Raw genomic sequence first — 21789 nt, forward strand, 5'->3', positions numbered from 1 at the left:
GATGAGGTAAGTGGAGGAGGACTGCGCTAAGGTAAAGGAAGCCATTTAGGGAAAAAAAAAAATGTCTTTACAACCCCTTTATGGTGAAAAAAATATCTAATGATTACCGGCCCCCCAGTCCCCTGTTTTATTTACCTGAGCCCTGGAAAGTCCTGCATCAAGAACGCGCTCAATCGTTGCCCGGGCTTCTCGGCTCTTCATTGAATAGATTGATAGAAGCGCAGCCATTGGCTCGCGCTGCTGTCAATCAAATCCAATGACGCGGGGGCCGAGTCATGCAATTGGCGGCTATGGACGCAGAATGCAGGACTCGGGAGCGCACCCGCAAGGTAACCCCCTTGGCGCTTCCCAGGGGGCAGTTATCTATAGCGGGGAGGAGCCGAGACAGCCGCAGAGGGACCCCAGAACAGAAGGATCGGGGCCACTCTGTGCAAAATTAGCTGCACAGTGGAGGTAAGTATAATATAATATGTTTGTTATTTAAAAAAAAAATCGAACCTTTACAACCCCTTTAACCGGTTAACGCCCGCCGCATGTACATATACGTTCACAGAATGGCACGTACAGGCATATGGGCGTACATGTACGTCCCCGACTTTCTGCGGGTCGGGGGGTCCTATCGGGACCCCCCCGGTACATGCGGCGGTCGGTAACCCGCGGGGAGCGATCTGGAACGAGGGCGCGGCTATTCGTTTCTAGCCGCCCCGGAGCTGAAGAACGGGGAGAGCCGTATGTAAACACGGCTTCCCCGTGCTTCACTGTGGCGCTGCATCGATCGAGTGATCCCTTTTATAGGGAGACTCGATCGATGACGTCAGACCTACAGCCACACCCCCCTACAGTTGTAAACACACACTAGGTGAATCCTAACTCCTTCAGCGCCCCCTGTGGTTAACTCCCAAACTGCAACTGTCATTTTCACAATAAAGAATGCAATTTAAATGCATTTTTTGCTGTGAAAATGACAATGGTCCCAAAAATGTGTCAAAATTGTCCGAAGTGTCCGCCATAATGTCGCAGTCACGAAAAAAAATCGCTGATCGCCGCCATTAGTAGTATAAAAAAAAAAAACTATCCCCTATTTTGTAAACGCTATAAATTTTGCGCAAACCAATCGATAAACGTTTATTGCGTAATTAAAAAATGTATATATGTTTTTGGGGGATATTTATTATAGCAAAAAGTAAAAAATATTGATTTTTTTTCAAAATTGACGCTCTATTTTTGTTTATAGCGCAAAAAATAAAAACCGCAGAGGTGATCAAATACCACCAAAAGAAAGCTCTATTTGTGGGGAAAAAAGAACGCCAATTTTGTTTGGGAGCCACGTCGCACGACCGCGCAATTGTCTGTTAAAGCGACGCAGTGCCAAATCGCAAAACCTGGCCTGGGCATTTGGCTTAAGTGGTTAAGATAAAAAAAAAACTTCTGTGTGCAGCAGCCTCCTCAGCCCCCCATACTTACCACATGATCAAAACGGCCTGGTCATTAAGCAGACAAATTTTTCAGTCTGTAAGTGGTTTAAGTCATAGCTAATTGTTGCCAAAAAAAAACTGTCTATGCAGGCATGGGGCTCCTTATAGGAATACATAAAAACAAACTGTGTAGCTGTGACCAAAGTTGAATAATGCCCTTGCTATAGACATAGACCATTTACATACTTTACCTTATGAAGCTTGACTGAAAAGCTCCCAGGATGTTGTTTAGGCCCCTTTCACACTGAGGAGTTTTTCAGGCGGTTTAGCGATAAAAATAGCGCCTAAAGACCGCCTGAAAAACTCCTGCCCCAGCATTCTCAATGTGAAAGCCTGAGGCGATGTGCTGGCAGGAGAGAAAAAAATCTCCTGCAAGCAGCATCTTTTGGAGCGGTGTGTATACCGCTCCTTCACATTGAAAACAATGGGACACCGCGGTAATTCCGCCCACAATGCGCCTCTCCACGAGCGGTATTAACCCTTTTCCGGCCACTAGCGGGGAGTTAATACCACACCGCTAGTGGCCGAATTCCGACGGTATAGCGCTGCTATTTTTAGCGGCACTATACCGCCACCGCACGTCCTGCCCCAGTGTGAAAGGGGCCTAAGGGAATCCTAGATGTTAGACCCCTTTCATACTGGGGCGCTTTGCAGGCGCTATATCGCTAAAAATAGCGCCTGCAAAGCTCCCTTTCCAGTGTGAAAGCCCTCATGGTGCGACAGCAGGACGGTAAAAATCTTTGGAGCGGTGTGTATACCGCTTCTGCCCATTGAAATGAATGGGCACCGCGGCTATACTGCAGGCAAATCGCTGCTGCAGCAGTGCTTTGCAGGTGGATTTAACCAGTTTTCGACCGCTAGCAGGGGTTAAAAGAGCCCCGCTAGCGGGCCAAATACCCCCGCATATACGATGGTAAAGCGCCACTACAAATAGCAGCGCTTTCCCGCCGACACCCTAGTGTGAAAGGGGCCTTACTGTTCACCGTCACAGGAGTCTGAGAAAGAGCTCATTCCTGTGAACAGTAAGAGTTAGAAATCCTTGGTAACATCATCAGAGTTTTCCAGTCAGGCTTCAGGAGGTGTAAATGGTCTCACCTATAACAAAGGGCAGGATTTAACTTGGTCAGAACTGCACAGTTTGTTTTTATTTACAGACACCATTTACCTACAGAGGCAGTTTCCTCATAAAGGTGAAGTAACCTGCTAAACAAATAGAAGAATCTCATTGTGCTGTCTCTATCATCTCTCTTTTTCTGAGACACATGAAACCATCTTAAACTACTCTAATCACATGTAGTCATGCATAGGGTTGCCTTGGGCACCCATTTAAACGAGACAGCTCTGTCCCGTTTAAACAACACATTTCCGCCCTGACCCGGGCGGCCAGGATGTGACGTCGGCGGCACTTCCCGTTCTGGTACAGGAGCCGCGAACGACCAATAGCGGTGTGTCGCTGGCTGTCTGTGAGGGAGACCCGAGTGCGCATGCGCTGTGACCCCTCCTACGGAGCATTGTGGGCGCCATACATTGGTGTGATCGGAAAGCGGCTGTACGGCGGAGGTCAGCGGATTACACGGTAATTGTCTTCATTCCCAGGGGCGCCTTCCTAGTCCGCCGCTTGTGTGTGATGGCCCTATGGGGGAGAGCAGGATGAGAAAACACGTGACCACCGGGTGGTAATGGCAACGCACTGCGCCGTAACGGCCTGTATCTGCTGTGGTCTCCCTCCCTGTGAGCAGTGACGCTTCAAATAACGATCGTTATAATAACGCATGTGCTACAGATTAGTGAATGTATGATTTTATTGGATTGTGTCTGATGGGCTGATCACAGCATACATTAGTATGGTCCATCCACATCGGTACAAATCCCTCCTTCAGGGCCCAATCACACCGGTGCATCGTAAAAAAACGCGTATCGCTTGTGTAACAAAACTAGAATCACACAGGTGTGTCATAAAACACATATCACTTATGTAATATAAAGGAAATCGCATGTATCACACTGGTATGGGGGAGGTCTTGTGTATCTGTGAAGATTGTGCGTTTTACCTGCGATTCGAGCTGCCTTTCCATAGACTTCTATGCAGTCGCACGTTTTTGCTGCTGAAAGCGCACGGAAGAGGCAGCAAGCATGACTTTTGGGGTGCTTTCCAAAAATGCAGCAAGAACCCGGGACCTCATAGAAGCCTATGGGAACGCGGGGAAAACGCACCCGCGCTGCGGGTAGATTACAGCGCGCCAGTGTGACCCCGGACTAAGTCCAGACTGCGCTTGAGCAGTGTTAGCGGGGCAGGAAATCGCAGCTGTTTCCGCAACCACATTGCGCTGCTCGTAGAGATTTGTGGGGCTTCCATTCATTCTTAGTGTTTCTAAACCCAGTAATGTGAAAATAGTTCATTCCCCCCCCCCCCCCCACGTGCATACTAGCTCAATATGCCTTTGTCTTATAAGGCTGTGTTTTTAACCACGTTCGACTTTGCATAAAATGTGATGTCTGGGGCCGCAGTGTGATTTTTGTGCCTGGTTCATGTGCAAATTCAGGCAAAACTTTGCACCTGAGCCGGTAAGCAGAAATGCACCGGACTCTGGACTGCAAACTGATACGTATTCTTCTACATATTTTTGGTAAAAAAAAATCGCAATAAGCGTTTAGCGCCTACAAAATAGGGGACATAATTATGTTTTTTTTTTTTTTTTGTTTTTTACTAGTAATGGCGGCGATCTACGATTTTTATTGGCACTGCGACATTATGGCGGACACATCGGACACTTTTGACACATTTTTGGGACCATTCACATTTATACATCGAACAGTGCTATTAATATGCACTGATTACTGTATAAATCTGACTGGCAGGGAAGGGGTTAAACACTAGGGGGCGAGGAAGGGGTTAAATGTGTACCCTGCAAGGTGATTCTTACTGTGGGGGGAGGGGGGTGACTGGGGGAGGTGACCGATCTGTGTCCCTATGTACAAGGGACACAGCATCGGTCTCCTCTCTCCCTGACAGGACGTGGAGCTCTGTGTTTACACACACAGATCCACGGTCCTGCTCAGTTACTGGGCAATCCCGGGCACACGCATCGTGTTCCCAGTAACGGGGCGGGTGCTCGCCCCTAGTGGCTCTAAAAGACGAGGACGTCATATGACGTCCTGTCAGAATAATAGAGCTATCGTGCCACCGTCAATTGACGGTGGCCGGTAGTGTAGTGGTTAAAAGGCGCTTTGCAGGTGCTATTTTTAGCACTATAGCCTCTGAAAGGCACCTCCATTTCATTGCATTGTTTTTCGAAAATTGTTTATAAAAAGTCCTGCAAGCAGCATCTTTGCGGCGGTTTGGGAGGATTGTAAATGGCGTTCCTAAAATGCCCTGCCCATTGCAATGAATGGGCGGTGCTTCCAAAACACCTGTAAACTGAACTTTTTACCTTTTTTCGGGGGGCGGGGTAAAAAGTGCCCCGCTAGCGGCCAAAAAGCACTGCAACAAAAATGAGCGGCGCTTTAGTGCTATCGGGCAGGATCTGCCAGTGTGAAAGGGGTCTAAAAGGGACACAGGAAAAAAAAAAAAAGACTCCACTTTATCCAAATCAAAGAAAAGGTTTTGCCTTTTTAGTTATGCTTTAAAGGGGTTGTAAAGGTAAATTTATTTTTTTCCCTAAATGGCTTCCTTTACCTTAGTGCAGTCCTCCTTCACTTACCTCATCCTTCCATTTTGCTTTTAAATGTCCTTATTTCTTCGGAGAAATCCTCACTTCCTGTTCTTCTGTCTGTAACTCCACACAGTAATGCAAGGCTTTCTCCCTGGTGTGGAGAAAGCCTCTTGAGGGGGTGAGCAGGAGTGTCAGGACGCCCACTAACGCACAGCTCCTTTATCTGAAAATTAGATAGCGTCCTGACCCTCCTGCTCGCCCCCTCAAGAGGGTTTCTCCACACCAGGGAGAGAGCCTTGCATTACTGTGTGGAGTTACAGACAGAAGAACAGGAAGTGAGGATTTCTCAGAAGAAATAAGAACATTTAAAAGCAAAATGGAAGGATGAGGTAAGTGAAGGAGGACTGCACTAAGGTACAGGAAGCTATTCAGGGAAAACATGTTTTACCTTTACAACCCCTTTAAGACTTCTTATGTCCCTCAATGAACTTCACGGGGGTATAGGGGCTGCTCTAGGTGTGATAATTGAGTACGTCAGATGAAAGCCATCTTGTTACTGGCTTGTAGAATCTGTTTCTCCACAAGGTGGTGGTGTTCACAATCGATTTATTTCCATCAACTCAATAGAAAACCAATAGTTTACATAATGGGATTTCAGATGCAACGTGAGTTGGTCCGAATCGCATAAGACTGGAAATCGCATTGTTTTCAATGGTGCTGATTCAAATCGGTGCCCAACCTTTTGAAGAGCGTGGGCCACCCAAGGGACTTGGTAATCGGTCACAGGCCACAATAAAAGGGAAACTGCCGGTCACAGGCCACAATGAGCGGAGCAGGTGGATGGCAGCCCACTCTACTTCTTCCTTCTTTTTTTTTTTGGATAGAATTGGACGTAGGCGTTTGTAAACAGACACAAGTTTTACATTTACTGACGGATCAATTTTCCTATCGCACACGTTCCTGGTAGATATGGCTCATAAAATGGTGGGTGCTGCAGCGATTACTAGTTGGGTCCTGGAAACATCAGGCAAGCGTACATATTTGCCAGCACACCATGGATCAGATAACAAAAAGAGAGTGCAATGTTTCGTAGCCACGCAGGGCCTTTTTGTCAGGCAAGTCCATTTACATCTGCTACTCCTTAGAGGCGATGGAGGGTCCAATTGGGTCAGATTGCCCGTGTGAAAGGGGCCTATGGCTCAGTGCAGGTAACCTGCAGGTGCACTGCCCAGTAACCACTGCAGAACAGATATGCCCATATATACACTGTGATTTTATTAATAAACATACCTTTAGCCCAGGTTCACACTGGGTACGATTTGCTTCGATTTGAGATGCGATTTCACATGTGAAATCGCATCTCAAATCGGTGGCAATTGACGGCAAAGATACTGTCCTAATCAGTGCGACACCGCATCTGCGGCGCTGCACCGATTTCAAAAAGTAGTTCCTGTACTACTTTTTGCGATTTCGGGCCACGATTTACATTGGCATCTGTGCAGAAACCTGCACAGATGTCTCTTAAATCTCGGCCGAAATCGGGACTGCCAGCGGGAGTGAAATTGTGCGAGTTCAGCTGAACTCGCACAGCTTCACTCCCGCAGCCCAGTGTGAACCAGGGCTCAATAACAGAATTTTATTCTATTCTATCCCAGAGAAGGAGGTTTGCGGGCCACATGAGGGAGCTCAGCGGGCCACTGGTTGGGCACCCCTGCTGTACAGCTTTGGCACAATTTTGGCCCCATAGAACATGCAGACCACCTCAAAATTGTATCCAAATCAGATCGCATAATTACACTGAAGATTGGATCACAGCAGTGTGAACCTAGCTTTGGGGAGTATGGTGGATAGTTTCTGAAGTGTATCACTAGCCAAAAGTTTTTTTTTTTATTGCACCAGATGCTTAACCACTTGCCAACTGCTTGGGAGAGCTCATCTCCACCATGCTATTATGTGAAGGGCAGAAGCACAGTGACCTTGCCTTCCCACTGATACCAATGATGGAGGCGGTCCCTCCGGTCATAACCCTTCACCCTGCAGCCAACAGCTCAGTTAGTCAAAAAGTAGTACAAACTTAAAAGGAGGGGTGGGTGCTGTGTCCGTCCATGGACGACAGAGAAAAGGATTTTACGGTGAGTACAAAAAATCCTATTTTCTCTCTTTGTCCATGGACGGACACAGCTTCCTTAAATCTTGACTAAGTGGGACGTCCCAAAGTAGTGTCAAAAGCGAGGGGTGGGAACAGCATTAAAACAAACTTCACCCCAAAACAGAGCTCCTCAACTGAGCAGTTGCAGCCTCAAACAGCCACCTGCAAAACCTTGCAACCAAGGCAAGCATCCGAAGATGCACACAAGTCAACCTTGTAAAATTTGGAGAAGGCGTGAACGGACGACCAGGTCGTCGAATAACACACCAGTGAGACAGACGCATGATGTCGGAAGCCCAGGAGGCACCAATTGACCCGATCGAATGGGCCGAGACAGGAAAGGGAGGGGCCCGCCCCTAAGGGCATAGGCCTGGATGACGGTCTGCCTGATTCACCGAGAGACTGTGGCCGACGGGACCGCCAGGCCCTTCTGTGGAGCAGTCAGCGACACAAACAGTGAGTCTGACCTCCGGAACGGAGCCGTAGCAGACAGATACACCCGCAGAGCACGTACCACGTCTAAAGTATGTAGCAGTCTCTCTGGGATGCAAGGACACAAGGATGGAAGTACAATGTCCACATTCAGGTGAAAAGCCAAAACTACCTTTTGGAAGGAAGGCAGCGGGCGTATTACCACTTTATCCTTATGGAGGACCAAGTATGGAGACTTGCAAGACAAGGCTGCCAATTCAGAAACCTTTCTGACCGATGTGATACCAACTAGAAAGGCATTTTTTTCGTAGAGCGTGTCAAGAGAGGAATCTCCCTAATGTTCTCAAAGGGAGGTTTCCTGAAGTACTGAGAGCACTAGATTCAAATCCCACGGAGGAAGTGATAGTCTAATTGGGGGAACCACATGTCGGACCCCCTGCACAAACGTACTTACCAGTGAATGAGCCGCCAGGGGCTGAAATCTGGCTCTTAATAGAGCTTAAGGCAAGTTTCTGATCCACTCCACGCCGAAAAAACAGCAGGATCCGAGAACCCGAATATGCCCTCAGGTGCCAATCCATCTCTTCACACATAGAGATGTAGGCCTTACAAGTGCGATGGTAGATCTTCCGTGAAGATGACATCCTGGCCCTCAGCATGGTGGAGATTACTGAATTCGACAGACCACGGTCCCTTAGTACCTGGCTTTATAGAGCCATGTCGTTAAAGCCAGCGACTGTAAAGCAGGATGAAGCATGGGACCTTGCGACAGAAGGTCCTCCCGCATTGGAAGACGCCAGGGAGGGCCCACCAACAGGCGCACAAGGTCGGCGTACCAGGGACTCTGGGGCAATTCGGATCACCGGAATGCCCTCGGCCTCCACTCTGCAGAGCAGACAAGGAAGCAACTTCAGTGGGGGAAAGGCAAAAATTTGCCGTTACTGACCCCATGGAGCCACCAATGCGTCTGCCCAGGGGTCTCTGGACCTGGCCACAAACCACGACACCTTGCGATTCAATTGAGAAGCCAAGAGATGCACATCTGGTGTGCCCCATCTCCGGCAAGGAGTTGAAACGCCTCTGGGTGTAGCGACCATTCCCGACGGTCCAGCATCTGCAAACATAGATAGTCTTCTACGCCCGAAATGTAAACGGCCGTTAGAGCGGGCACGCTCCTTTCGTCCCACCTTTAGAATGTGAGCAACCCCCGACGCTGTAGCCGAGTGTCTTGTTCTCGTAGCCACGTGGAGAAGCAGAGCCTGATCGCCCGAAGTTCGAGGACATTGATCGGTAGAAGGGATTCTTCAGGAGTCCAGCGACCCTGGGCTGACTGAACCCTCCCCCCAGACTCCCCTCCAACCGGTCAGGCTGGTGTCTGCCGTAATCACAGTCCAGAGGGATCTCAGCCACCAACTTGGAGAGGCCCTGACTAGGTGACTCACCCGAATCTGATGATCCAGAGACAATGGAGATTTGTTCCCTTTGGACAGAATCTCCTTCTGCAAGACTCAAGCTGGTGCCGACGCTAAGCCAAAGGGGAGCGCCACAAATTGATAGTGGTATTCCCCAACTGCAAAACGCAGAAACCTCTGGTGTCTGACGCAGATGGGGACATGCAAGTATGCGTCCTTGATGTCCAAGGACGCCAGAAAGTCCCCCGGATGGAGCGACCACCGAGCGAACCCATTCCATCCCGAATTTCCGAAACCTTCACAAGGCATTGGGGGCCTTGATGTCTAGGATTGGACTAACTCCATCCTCCTTTGGGACCATGAACAGATTTGAGTGTAATCCCTGAAACCTTTCCAGCAGCGGTACAGGTATGATTACCCCGCACCTCAGTAAATCCTGTACTGCCCCCGTTAGGGCATTCCGACGAGCCAGAAGGAGAGGAAGATTTGAGGGAAAGAATCTGTTTGGTGGACAAGAAAGAAACTCGATCTTGTACTCTGAGGTGACCACTTCGCAAAGCCACCGGTCGGAAGGCAGGGAGATCCACCGAGCTGCAAACTCATGAGGACATCCCCCCCACCCAAGAATCGGGTGGGGGCAAAACTTAATGAGGTAGCAGACTTGTCTGCGGGCTTGGTTTGCTATTGCACCCAGGGACGCTTCCGTCCCCCAGCTGGACTTTTGTCGGCTTGGGAGGGTCTGCCAGCGGGCCCTGACGAAAATTCTGCTTTTGTGTGGAAAAGGAGGGCCTCAGCTTACGGCGCGGCTCCTTACTTTTAGTGGACTGTGGGAGAAGTGTTCTCTTACCTCCAGTGACAACCTCAATATGTCCTCCAGCGAGGTCCCAAAGAGTCTCCCACCTTTGAAAGGTAAATCCGTCGGAGCCTCCCTAGAAGCTCGGTCCGTGGACCATCATTTTAGCCATATCAGGTGGCGTAAAACCATTGCAGATACAGAGGTCCTGGAGATTAAAGGGGCCACATCCAGGGTTGCATCAGACGTACACAAGGCCCTGCACCAGCTTATCAGCCGGTGTCACGCATTCTGGGGGGAGCTTATGCTCCTCCTCTGCCCGGTGCAACATTTTAGCCCATCTACCGCTTTGGACCTCCGATCAGCGGGTTCATTAAACAGGGGTCTCCTCTATCGGAATAGTGGTTACCTTGCGCAACCTCGATACCGGGGGGGGGGGGGGGGGGTCAACGACCTAGGCGAAGCCCATATTTTCAAAAGGCTCTTTAAATGGGTAACGGGCCACTATGCGCTGAGGGACCACAAAGGACCCCCTGTGGCCATTCCTATTCCTTATCTATGAACTTAACAGCGCGGGTCTGTTGGTGAGACCCAAAAAGGACTTGCGTTAAGTTCACCCACAAGTGCTCCGCATCCACTGACGCTCCAGAACAGTGGTCCTGTGCTGCAGCCAGGCCCAAGTCTGAGTCAGATCATTCCCCTAGGACAGTGATGGCGAACCTTGGCACCCCAGATGTTTTGGAACTACATTTCCCATGATGCTCATGCACTCTGCAGTGCAGTGGAGCATCATGGGAAATGTAGTTCCAAAACATCTGGGGTGCCAAGGTTCGCCATCACTGCCCTAGGAGATGGCGGGGGAGGGGCGCTTTTTAACCCCCCCTTACGCCCACACGCTGCTTCCACCCTGGCAACAAATGACTCTGGAATGTCTGGGGAAGAAATGTCAGCTGCTGACTCACTGACAGCCCTAGGGACTAAGTCAAGGCATTGCACACAAAAAATGTCCACCATTCTTGCACTGACTGGGGGGGGTTCACCCAGGCAACTCGCCACCCAGCAAAAAACTGCTTAGCGCCGTCGTCCGCTCTGCCTCCACACACAGCGTGTGACTGAGGTGCTCTGTGGGGTCATTTGCGTCGTACAGGAAGCCATCCAGCGCTACAGCGCGGCCACGACAAAATGGGAATATCAATGCTGAAAAAAAACAAGAAAATGGTGCCGGCGCTACCCAAAACTGCGCCCAAACACACTGAGGTGGACGAGAAGGCCGCAGAGACACCGAGCGGAGGCTTCTAAGTGACATACCAACACCCCCCACTGAGAGCAGACCCGGGCCCCTCAAGTGGAGGAGGAAGCAGGGGGGCACAGGAAGAGGAAAGGGAGGACAGGAGACCCAGCTGTTCTGTCGAAACAGGAGGAACATTACTTACCCGTCCATGCGCGTACTTGCTGTTGCGTTCCTGACCGACCCACGGCCTAGCAGTTCGGAGTGGCTGTCGGCCATGGTCCACTGTGACTGAGACAACAGCAGCCCGGTCATATGTGAACCCCGGAGCATAGAGCTCACCGGCCACCCCTGGAGCAAACGGGGCATGTCGTGGCCAACCCATCGCGTAGCTAAGGTCTGCTCACGCTCGATGGTCGGACTGGGGAGACTACAAGCATCTATATTATCCAGCCTGTCACCCAGCCGGCAGTTGATGGATCTCAGGATCAAAAAATAAACCATAAAAAGTAACAATTTCTTCAGAACTCTGGGCCCAAAGGGAGCCAGGTCCTTCTCCTAGGCAGAAAAAAAACTGAGCTGCAGGGTGAGGGGTTTTGACCGGAGGGACCGCCCGCTGGGCTGGGCTGGGCTGTTCAACACTGTTAGTTACATGTATTTAAATATCTAACATGTCTGCCTTGTCCTCTCCTAATAGACTGTACATAACCCACGTTGTCAAGATTTAAGAAGCTGTGTCCGTCCATGGACGAAAAGAGGGAAAATTGTCGCTCTAATTATTTATAGCGCAAAAAATTAAAAACTGCAGAGGTGATCAAATACCACCAAAAGAAAGCTCTATTTGTGGGAAAAAAATTACGTCAATTTTGTTTGGGAGCCACGTGCCGCGACGCAGTGCCGAATTGCAAAAAGTGACCTGGTCTTTGGCCAGCGAAATGGTCCGGGGTTTAAGTGGTTAAAGCAACTTTTTTTTTTTATGTTATTTTGCTTTTAAGGGTAGAGGAGAGATGTGGGGTCTTTTAGACACCAGGTCTCTCCATAAAGAGGACATGTCATGCTGTATCGTTATTGCAAGGGGTGTTTGAATTCCTTGCAATAGTAGTAAAAGTGACCAAATATTTTTTTTTTTCTTTTAAAGCACCCCTGTCCCCACGTGTTTGCGTGCAGTAGTAAACGCATACGTAGGTCACGCCCACATATGTAAACTGTTTGCACCACACATGTAAAAGTGAGGGCAATAATTCTAGTATTGAGGCACTTTCACGCTGGGGCAGTGATGCTGCTTGCAGGACTTTATTTATTTTACGTCCCGCAAAAGCAAACATTTTTAAAACCCAGTGGTGATTAACTATTTGCCCCCCCCTTTTTTTTGCAACCAGACCATTTATTTTTTTATTTTTTCAATCTTTTATTGTAACGAAAGATAAACAATACAAAGGATACAAGGCACGAATAGTAAGTTGAAGATAAGCATTTTCGCGGACATAGCTGCCACGTAACAGCAAGCAGTTTAACAATAAACAAAGGAAATCGTAAGGTACAACAATGGTAGATAACCTGGTAGGAAGGTTGCCCATGTAGGTCAAGATGAGTCATGGGGAGCGTGAAAAAACAGTCATGAGGGCGGGTAATCAAAATATAGGTGCGAGGGAGTCTAGGCATGTGTGGGGGGGGGGGGGGGCACCGCAGGGTAGGTGCAAAGTTAAAGCGGAGGTTCACCCTAAAAAAACAACTATGTACCATCCCATCCAGCATACTAGCGTCAGCTGCAGTATGCCTTTTTTTTTTTTTTTTTTGTGCTGTACTTAGTTTAATCGTCCAGTTTCGTTTGAAGAGGGGAACATGATTGACGTCCGGCTATGGCGTGTCTCACATTCCGAAAAAAGCCGGAGTAGGACTCGGCTCTTCACGGCGCCTGCGCACAGACTAGGAGTCCTATTTCGGCTATTTTCGGAACGCGTGACGCGCCAAAGCCGGACGTCAATCATGTTCCCCTCTTCATAGGAACGCCTATTTCACCGCCGGAGTCTGAAACGAAACTGGACGATTAAACGTTAAGTACAGCGCAAAAAAAAGGCATACTGTAGCTGACGCTGGTATGCTGGGTGGGATGGTAGATGAAGAACATTTTTTTTTTTTTTTTTTTTTTTAGGGTGAACCCCCGCTTTAACTCTAAAGGGCCTATGGCACAATTGACATGTAGAAACCTAGGAAGCTATTAAACGGGAGAGGGCGGAGCGGTAGCAACAGAAGAGGGGAGGGGGTCCAGAATGGGATGGTTAGGAAGGTGTGGGAGAGGTATGTGCTCCCACCACAGCTCTCGGACATCCACTAAGACCACATCCGCTTATATTCGTCTGTCGAGGTATAATGTATCCAGCAGGCCCAAGATCTTGAGTAACTAGATGTTGTATCATGAGCCTGGTGAATCAGGTTTTCCATATGTGACGTTTGATTTATGCGCCTGAACCAGTCGGCCACAGTCGGAGGTTCAGGAGAACGCCACTTCACGGGAATGCAAAGTTTTGCTGCATTAATTAAATGCATCGCTAGAGATCGGAAATAGACCCTGGGGGGCATGTTGGAGTGGTGGAGCAGAAACTGCGCCGGCAAGCAATCTAGACTATAGGTCGTTCGTTACGGAGTTGGTGATGCGATGGACCTCAGTCCAAAATGGTTGTAGTTTAGGGCACGACCACCATATGTGTAGTAAGGAGCCCGGTTCGGCTCCACATCTCCAACATAGGGGGGGAAAAGGAAGGGTAGATGGCGTGTAGTCTCTGGGGAGTCTTTTACCATCCCGAGAAAATCTTAAAGGCATTCTCTTGAGTGTGCACGTTTACCGTCCCTTTATGAACCAGACCATTATTTTCCATACTCCTCTGCGTTTCTTTAACTGGCAATTGCACGGTTGTGCGACGCTGTACCTAAAATAATGGAGCTTTATTGTAGTGGTATTTGATCACTTCTGCGGTTTTTATTTTTTGCGCTATAAACAAAAAATGACCTACAATTTAAAAAAATAAAATAACAATTTTCTCTCGGCTACAAAACATATTAAATAAAAAAATTGAATAAATCAAAATTCTTCATCAATTTACGCCAATATGGATTCTGATACTTTTGGTTAAAATCTATCACAATTGATTGGTTTGTGCAAAAGTTATAGCGTCCACAAACTATGGGATAGATTTACGGAATTAATAAAAATGGTAATGGCGGCGATCAGCAACTTTATAACGGGACTGTTACATTGCAGGGGACAAATTGGACACTAAGTGACACTTTTTGGGGAACATTGACACTAATCCAGTGATCAGTGCTAAAAAAAATATTCAGTCGCTACTAATGACACTGGCTGAAAATGGGTTAACATCAGAGGCGATCAAAGGGTTATGTTTTGTGCAGGGAGTGCTTGCTAACTGCGTGAGAAGTGTTTGTATTATGGGAACGCAAAAAGAAATGCGCATGAGTGCAAGAAAAGAAGATTCCTAGCAATGAAAATGTATTTTCTATAGCAACTTGGTTGGTCGAATTTCAAAATCTATGGTGGCATCATCGGATCACAAAACGCACAAAACTTCTGATTTTGGAAAGGAAATTAGTTTGGAATTGGACCCATATTTGGCCTGCATAAGCCCAGTATATCTTTACAACACACCACCAAAAGTGTGCCAGGTGTGATTTTTGGATTGTTGTGCATAGGAATGGACTGCCTTAACACAGTGCACAAGGTTAAAAAAAAAAGGTTTAAATACTGCAGTGGACGGCACTCGTGTGAATGGGCTTTTAAAGTGATGGTAAAGTTTCAGTTTTAATTTTTTTTCCTCTAAAAATAAGAAAACATGTCATACTTACCTGCTCTATTGCAGTGGATTTGAACAGATCATCTCCCTCGCTCCCTCTCTCCCACTTTAATATGTTATATATAATTTTTTTTTTTTTGTGTTCTTAAAGTGGGGAATTGACGGTTTACTGTTTGTTTGTTTTTTTCTCTTTTTGTTTTCCTACAGCCTTCCCTAAAGTGACGGCAGTATATTCATAGAGGTGACTGTTTTTGAAAAACGAAAATAACCAAAGGTGAGTAGACATATATGAATGACCTGTGGTTTTTCAGAGTACTACTATCCTATTAGCCACTATACTAGCACTATGTCATCAAAACTGTTTTCAATATGAATCTACAATGAAGCTATACTGTTGACTTTGATACTGTAACCTTCCTATGGCTTTTTAACCACTTGCCAACTAGCAACATACCATTACATCCCTAGAATTCATGGAGCATCATCCCCGTACTGTTCTTTAGAGCCAGTGGTTGGCTCTCTTGTGAAAAGGAGGGGACGTTTGTTCTGTGCACCACCCCCCCACTGCTGCCTTTCGCAATGGTCTCAGGCACAGCAAATCACGTATACTGGCTGATAGGAGAGCCAAACAAAGACGGCATTAGCTTTGTTTGGCTATGGTAATCCAGAAACAATGACCTGACATCACTTCCGGTTGGATGTCAACTGCACCATTTTCAATAATCAAAAGCATTCGAAAACATAGATCTTGGTGTGATTTATTGCTCTTAAGACCCCAAATCCCTCCTTTGCCCTTATGGGTCACATGCATATTGCCATCACAAGGAATGTTTTGCATTCCCTGTGACAGCAATAAAACTGATCAATAACACACATGTGAGGTATAACTGCTATTGTCAGTTCTTGGGCAGTAATGATACTAGCACAGACCCCCTGTGTGAATTAGAGATCGACCGATATATTGGCCGGCCGATATACGGTCATTTTGGAGAAATCGGCCGATTATTATCCAAATGTGGCCGATATTTAACATATCTGCATCAGCAGAGTGTGGAGAAGGGAGGAGGAACATGGGGTTCCTCCTCCCTTCTCCACACTGTCTGCAGAGCAGCGCCGTGTTTGTGAAACACCAAGGAGAGAGAAAAGGGAGCTGTCATTGGCACGGTCTGATGTCGGGGTGGGATTAGCTGTCCAACACCAGCCAATGGGATGAGATCATTGGCTGGATAGCTGCTGGGGCCCGCCCACCCCGGGTCCCGCTCACCTCCAACATCACAATGAATCTGAGCCTCTCTCTCTGCAGCACCATGTGAAACTGTATGGAGAGAGAGAAAGTTTCACACAGCTACATGGGGTTCCTCCTCCCTTCTCTACACTGTCTGCAGAGCAGCGCCGTGTTTGTGAAACACCAAGGAGAGAGAGAAGGGAGCTGTCATTGGCACGGTCTGATGTCGGAGTGGGCGGGACTCAGCTGTCCAACACCAGCCAATGGGATGAGATCATTGGCTAGATAGCTGCTGGGGCCCGCCCACCTCGGGTCCCACCCACCTCCAACATCAAGATGAATCTGAGCTCCTCTCTCTCTCCTCTCTGCAGCAGCAGCACCATATGAAACTGTATGGAGAGAGAGAGTTTCACACAGCTACATTATGGGCTGTGAAACCTGCCATCTGCTAATGCCAACCAGCCAGTGCCAACTAGTGCCACCTGCCAATGCCATCCAGTGGCAACTAGTGCCACCTGCCAACTAGTGCCATCTGTTAATGCCAATTAGTGCCACCTGCCAGTGCCACCTACCAATGACAACCAGTGCCACCTGCCAGTGCTAACTATTTCCATCCAGTGCCACCTGCCAATCAGTACCAACCAGTGGCACCTGCTAGTGCCATCCAGTGCCGCCTGCCAATGCCAACCAGTGCCATCTGCCAGTGCTAACTATTGCCATCCAGTGCCAATTGGTGCCACCTGCCAGTGTCACCTTAATGCCACGTGCCAATCAGTGACATCTGCCAGTACCAACCAGTGCCACCTGCCAATGCTAACTAGTGCCATCCAGTACCATTCAGTGCCATCTGCTAGTGCCAATTCCATCCAGTGCAACCTGCCAGTGCCAATTAGTGCCACCCGCCAATCAGTGCCACTTGCCAGTGTCACCTGTAAGTGCCACCTGGAAAAAAAAAAAAAAATCGTCCGCAAAAATCGGCATCATATATCGGCCGCCCCGATTTCTAAATATCGGCATCGGCCAGGGAAAAACCCATATCGGTCGACCTCTAGTGTAAATCTAAAGTGGTAACCTGTAAAGGCTTTTAAAGAGTCGCCTATAGATAATAAGGTAAATTTTATTTGTCTTTGCACAAGCATGTGCAATTTTAAAGCACGACCTGTTGGGCAGAACATCATCTTTTATATGTTAAGAAAAACAACTTTTTTTTATTTTTAACAAAAAATATTTCTTCCAGAATTTTTTTTGGAAAAACTGCTGCGCAAATACTGTGTGACATAATTTTTATTTATTTTTTTTAAAACCCACCATTTAATTCTCTAGGGCCTCTTCTAAAAAACAAAATACATATAATGTTTGGGGTTATAAGATATTTTCTAGCAAAGAATACTGATTGTCACATGCCAGAAAAGGCTTGGTCTTCAAGTGGTTAAAGGGTTTGTAAAGGTAAAAGTTTTTTTACCTTAATGCATCCTATGCATTAAGGTAAAAAAACATCTGACAGCACCGCCCCCCCCCCGAGCCCCCGTTTTACTTACCTCACTGTTCGAAAGTCCCGGGCGCGTGCTTGTCATCCTGCTCGGTTCCCAGCCTGGCCGTTGATTGGCTAGGCTGGGCGGATTGATAGCAGCGCAGCCATTGGCTGGCGCTGCTGTCAATCACAGCGGATGACGCCGGGGGGGCGGGGCCGAGTGATACAGTCGGCGGCTATGGCCACTGCTGTATCACGGGAGCGCGCTCGCAAAAGCTTTCCACCATGCGAGGGAGCTCGCATGAACGTGGAAAGCTTTTGCGAGGAGGAGCCGAGACAGCCGCCGAGGGACCCCAGAAGACACGGATCCGGGTCACTCTGTGCAAAACGATCTGCACAGTGGAGGTAAGTATAACATGAATGTTATTTAAAAAAAAAAAAATTGAACCTTTAGTGTTCCTTTAATGTTTGTCAGTAAAAAAATATATATTTTTTTCTCTCTACAGGTAACCAAGAATGAGTGTTACTCTTCGGTTAGAAGGTCTTTCTCGCAGAGCAAATTCCAATGATATTCGAAAATTCTTTGTTGGACTGGACGTTCCCCAGGGAGGTGTTAGTATCACTGGTGGGCCAGATGGTGAAGCTTTTGTTGATGTTGCAACATGGGACAATGCTTATCAAGCTCTTCAGATGTCAGGCCAACAAATAAAGAATTCCATAATAAAAATTTCAGTTGTCTCCACAGAAGAAAAGCAGCAAGCTTTGGAAAACTGCCAGAAGGTCAAAGATTCTGCACATGGTAGAAATGGTACAGATGAGAAAAATAAAGAAGGCAGAGAAGCTCATTCTAGCTCCGGATCATTATATTTGCGGATAGACATTGATGAGGTTGATCCAACTCCGAAAGATATCAAACATTTCTTTGATGGCGTTTCCATTAAGGACATGGTGTTCTCTAAAGATGAAGAGTCACCTAGTAAGGTAATTGTAATAATCCTGTTTGGCAACCAAAATGGTGCATTGGAAGGCTATAATAGATACAAGGATAAGGATGGCAAGATCTCGAGCATAGCGTGGTCGGATCAAAAAGAGTGGATCAAATATGGTGGAAAACTTTATGAAGATGACTGCCTTTCAAGCACATCAGGAAATAGAAAACGAACACGCTCTAGGTCTCCTCGAAAGGGGTCTAGATCTCCAAAAAGGCATTCTAGGTCTGCACGAAGGTCGCCTCGAAGGTCTCCGCGAAGGTATACTAGGTCTCCACTAAGTTCCTCTAGAACACCCCTAAGCTGTTCTAGGTCACCTGCAAGTCAAAATGAAGAAAAGAATTCAACAAACTCCGCTGAGTACCATGTGCAATTGAGAAACTTGAGCTACAGTGTTAAAAGAGAGGACCTAAAAAAGCTTTTTAAAAACCATGTACGTGATGATCATATTGTCTTTGTGTATGATGAAAGAGGTCACAGAACAAGAAAAGGTTTTGCAACATTCACAAGTAAGGAGCACTTTAGGAAGGCTCTTGCGTTAAACAAAGTAATGTTTAAAGGACATAAGTTGTACATATCCCAAATCTCTAGATCAGAAATGCAAAAATTACTTCCTAGCAGTCAAGCATACATTTATCTTACAAACTTTTCTCCTGATGTCACTAAAAGTGATGTTAAAGAATTCTTTGTGGGCTTTTCTTTGAATGAAGATGATATTTTTCTGCTATTTGACAAAAAAAATACTTGTCCTGGGGATGTGTTGGTAAAATTCTCTTCATCAGAAGAAACCTCCAAGGCTAAAAAACTAGACCGTGTAAGATTCAAGGACAAGCGACTATCACTTAAGGTGGTCTATGATGATAAGTTAAAGTCTTTCCTGCACTCCAGTGGTTTGCACATGATGTTGACAGATCCAAACGAATGCGTGACTCAAGAAGATGAGCCCTCTGAAGATGAAGTTACCCAAGAAAATAATACTTGTGACGATGAACCAATTCCACAAGACATGGATATGCCAGAAGAGGACTGTGCTGTCCAGCAGGATTGCCCACCAGAATGTGTTTCTCAATCAGATGAATAATGTTTTTCAGTGCATTAAAGGGACTAAAGATAAAGTGCTCCCTGATAAGTGAGCAAACAATACTTGCCAACCCTGCTGTCCTGCTGCATTGATGAGAGATGCCTGCTCAAATATCTTCAGCATCTTGGTGTGGATGCTTGGCCCCCTGCTGTGCATTGTGCTTTCTTTCACCCACTGCTAGATCCTGTAGCGATATTTAGGACTGTGGAGGAAAGCGCAGAGTGCAGCAGGGAAGGCCAACAATCCCACATTTGTTAAATGCAGAAGGCTTTCAAGCAAGCATATTTTATTGCAGCTGTGGGAGAAAGGTACGTATTGTTAGTTTACTTTGCAGTGAGCTATCCTCCTCCTTTCTTCCTTTTTTTTTTTTTTTTTATCTTTTGAAAATAGCGACAGAGTCGCTTTAACCAGACTGAATAGTTAAAACATAACAGAAAATGTTTTGGATCGCAATGGAAAGTACTGCAATGGTTCCACAAAATAGCATATTGTATATGTTACTGAGTTGTTACTTTTGTGAAATTTATACATGTTTTCTTTAACATGTTTTGAAAATGTTTGAGAGTAACAATATTGGAAAGAACGAGCATTTTCATGCAATGTTCTTTTAACATGACAGAAAATTCTCACTTTTCCCCCAGCTGTGCCATTATTGTATGATTCAGGGCTCTCTAATCTTTTTCCTGAAATTGTTTCTTACTGTGTTTTTTTTGCTTTGTATTGTCCTCTGTAAGCTCCTAAACCCCCCCCCCCCCATATTTCCCTTTGGAAAGAGCAGTGCACGTTAGTTGTGGTCTTCTGTACTGCTGTATGCGCAATACAAATGGCATATTCCCTAGTCTAACTCAGGAGTAAGCAAGGGAGAGTGGCTACGTTTCTACATACCATGGAGAATGAACATGGCTACCCTTAAACAGGAAGTCAAAGCAGAGCAGCAAAATAAATTGGATGAGGCAGAAAGCAGTAGAATGTACTTTTTTGAGTTAAGAATACATAGAATTTTATATAGAACTTCATTTTTTTTTTTTTTTTTTTAAACCAGAGTTTAGTGTCACTTTAACTCTTTTTTTAAACTTTGCTATCTCCTAAGATTTTATTTGCTGTGGCATTCCACCCTGGCACTGGCAGCTCTGCAGCACATTTTACGTTTTATACTGCAGCTGTTTCAACTGTTTTTGCTACACAAGTCAAGAGTCTCAATACTTTTCTTGTATTTGCAAAGCCATTGCAGCTACTGCTGCACTCAATCCTTGTAAGCACATAGTTTTATGGCCATAGCTATGTTTCTTAACTTAAGTTTTCATTATTTAGATTTCATGTGCTGTGTTGTTCCACCCTTGTTTTGTCAGCTCTGCCGTACGTTTTACTTTTCATCTTACAGCCATTCCAAGTCCCTTGGCCACACAAAGTTAGTGGTCCTAATACTAACTTTGATGGACCTGTGTAAATCCACATGGAAATGGGCTCTGCGTAGAAGTACAAAGCAGGAAATGTGTTCCGGCCTTCCATTGTAATGAAATGTTGATTTTTCGTAATAAAACATAATTCTCTCACAGGTGAAATATGGCGTGGCTAAATCTAGGGTCGCCTGATGGCAGATCATCAATTATAAATGCCTGCTGTGTTTATTTTTTACTAAGGGTAGTATTAGTTACATGCTCCGACCAGCTTCCTGGCATCTAGTTAAAAAAAAAATGTTCTTGCCCTTTTAATAATAGCAGTTACTGGATTCCAAATGTACTGCTCCACTACCATCAATCAGATTCAAAGTTGCACTTGATCAAAAATGCAATTTCTTTAGCGTTCATTGAGGGACGCGAGTATTCAATGACTACCGGCTTATACTGCAGCCTATAGGAAGATTCGAACACTGGAAAATAAACTGACCAGCATGCCTCATTTTTTGCTAGTGTCATAACATTTAGTTTTAATTTTTTTTTTTTCTTCAGTCAAGATGTACACAGATATCCAGATTGGCAGGTCCTCGGCACTAGCTTTGAATTACATACACAGAAACCCCTGGACAACAGAAGGCTAGCCGAAAACACAACTTTCTGGCACAGGGCTCTGCACTT

General features: G+C 46.5%; 1 protein-coding gene across 1 annotated transcript; it reads left to right on the top strand.

Moving 5' to 3' along the window:
* Nucleotides 1-2923: 2923 nt before the first annotated feature.
* Nucleotides 2924-21276, top strand: LOC120941327 (RNA-binding protein 12B-like). The gene is made up of 3 exons (XM_040354653.1): nt 2924-3051; nt 15156-15222; nt 18151-21276. The coding sequence occupies exon 3, from the start codon at nt 18161-18163 to the stop codon at nt 19712-19714; it is 1554 nt and encodes a 517-aa protein (XP_040210587.1). The 5' UTR covers nt 2924-3051; nt 15156-15222; nt 18151-18160; the 3' UTR covers nt 19715-21276.
* Nucleotides 21277-21789: the final 513 nt, after the last annotated feature.

This window comes from Rana temporaria, chromosome 5 (assembly GCF_905171775.1).
Source record: "Rana temporaria chromosome 5, aRanTem1.1, whole genome shotgun sequence".
NCBI lineage: Eukaryota > Metazoa > Chordata > Amphibia > Anura > Ranidae > Rana > Rana temporaria.

Bases quoted from the DNA above. Each gene is read 5' to 3' on its own strand.
- LOC120941327 (XM_040354653.1), top strand. From the start codon at position 18,161: ATGAGTGTTACTCTTCGGTTAGAAGGTCTTTCTCGCAGAGCAAATTCC.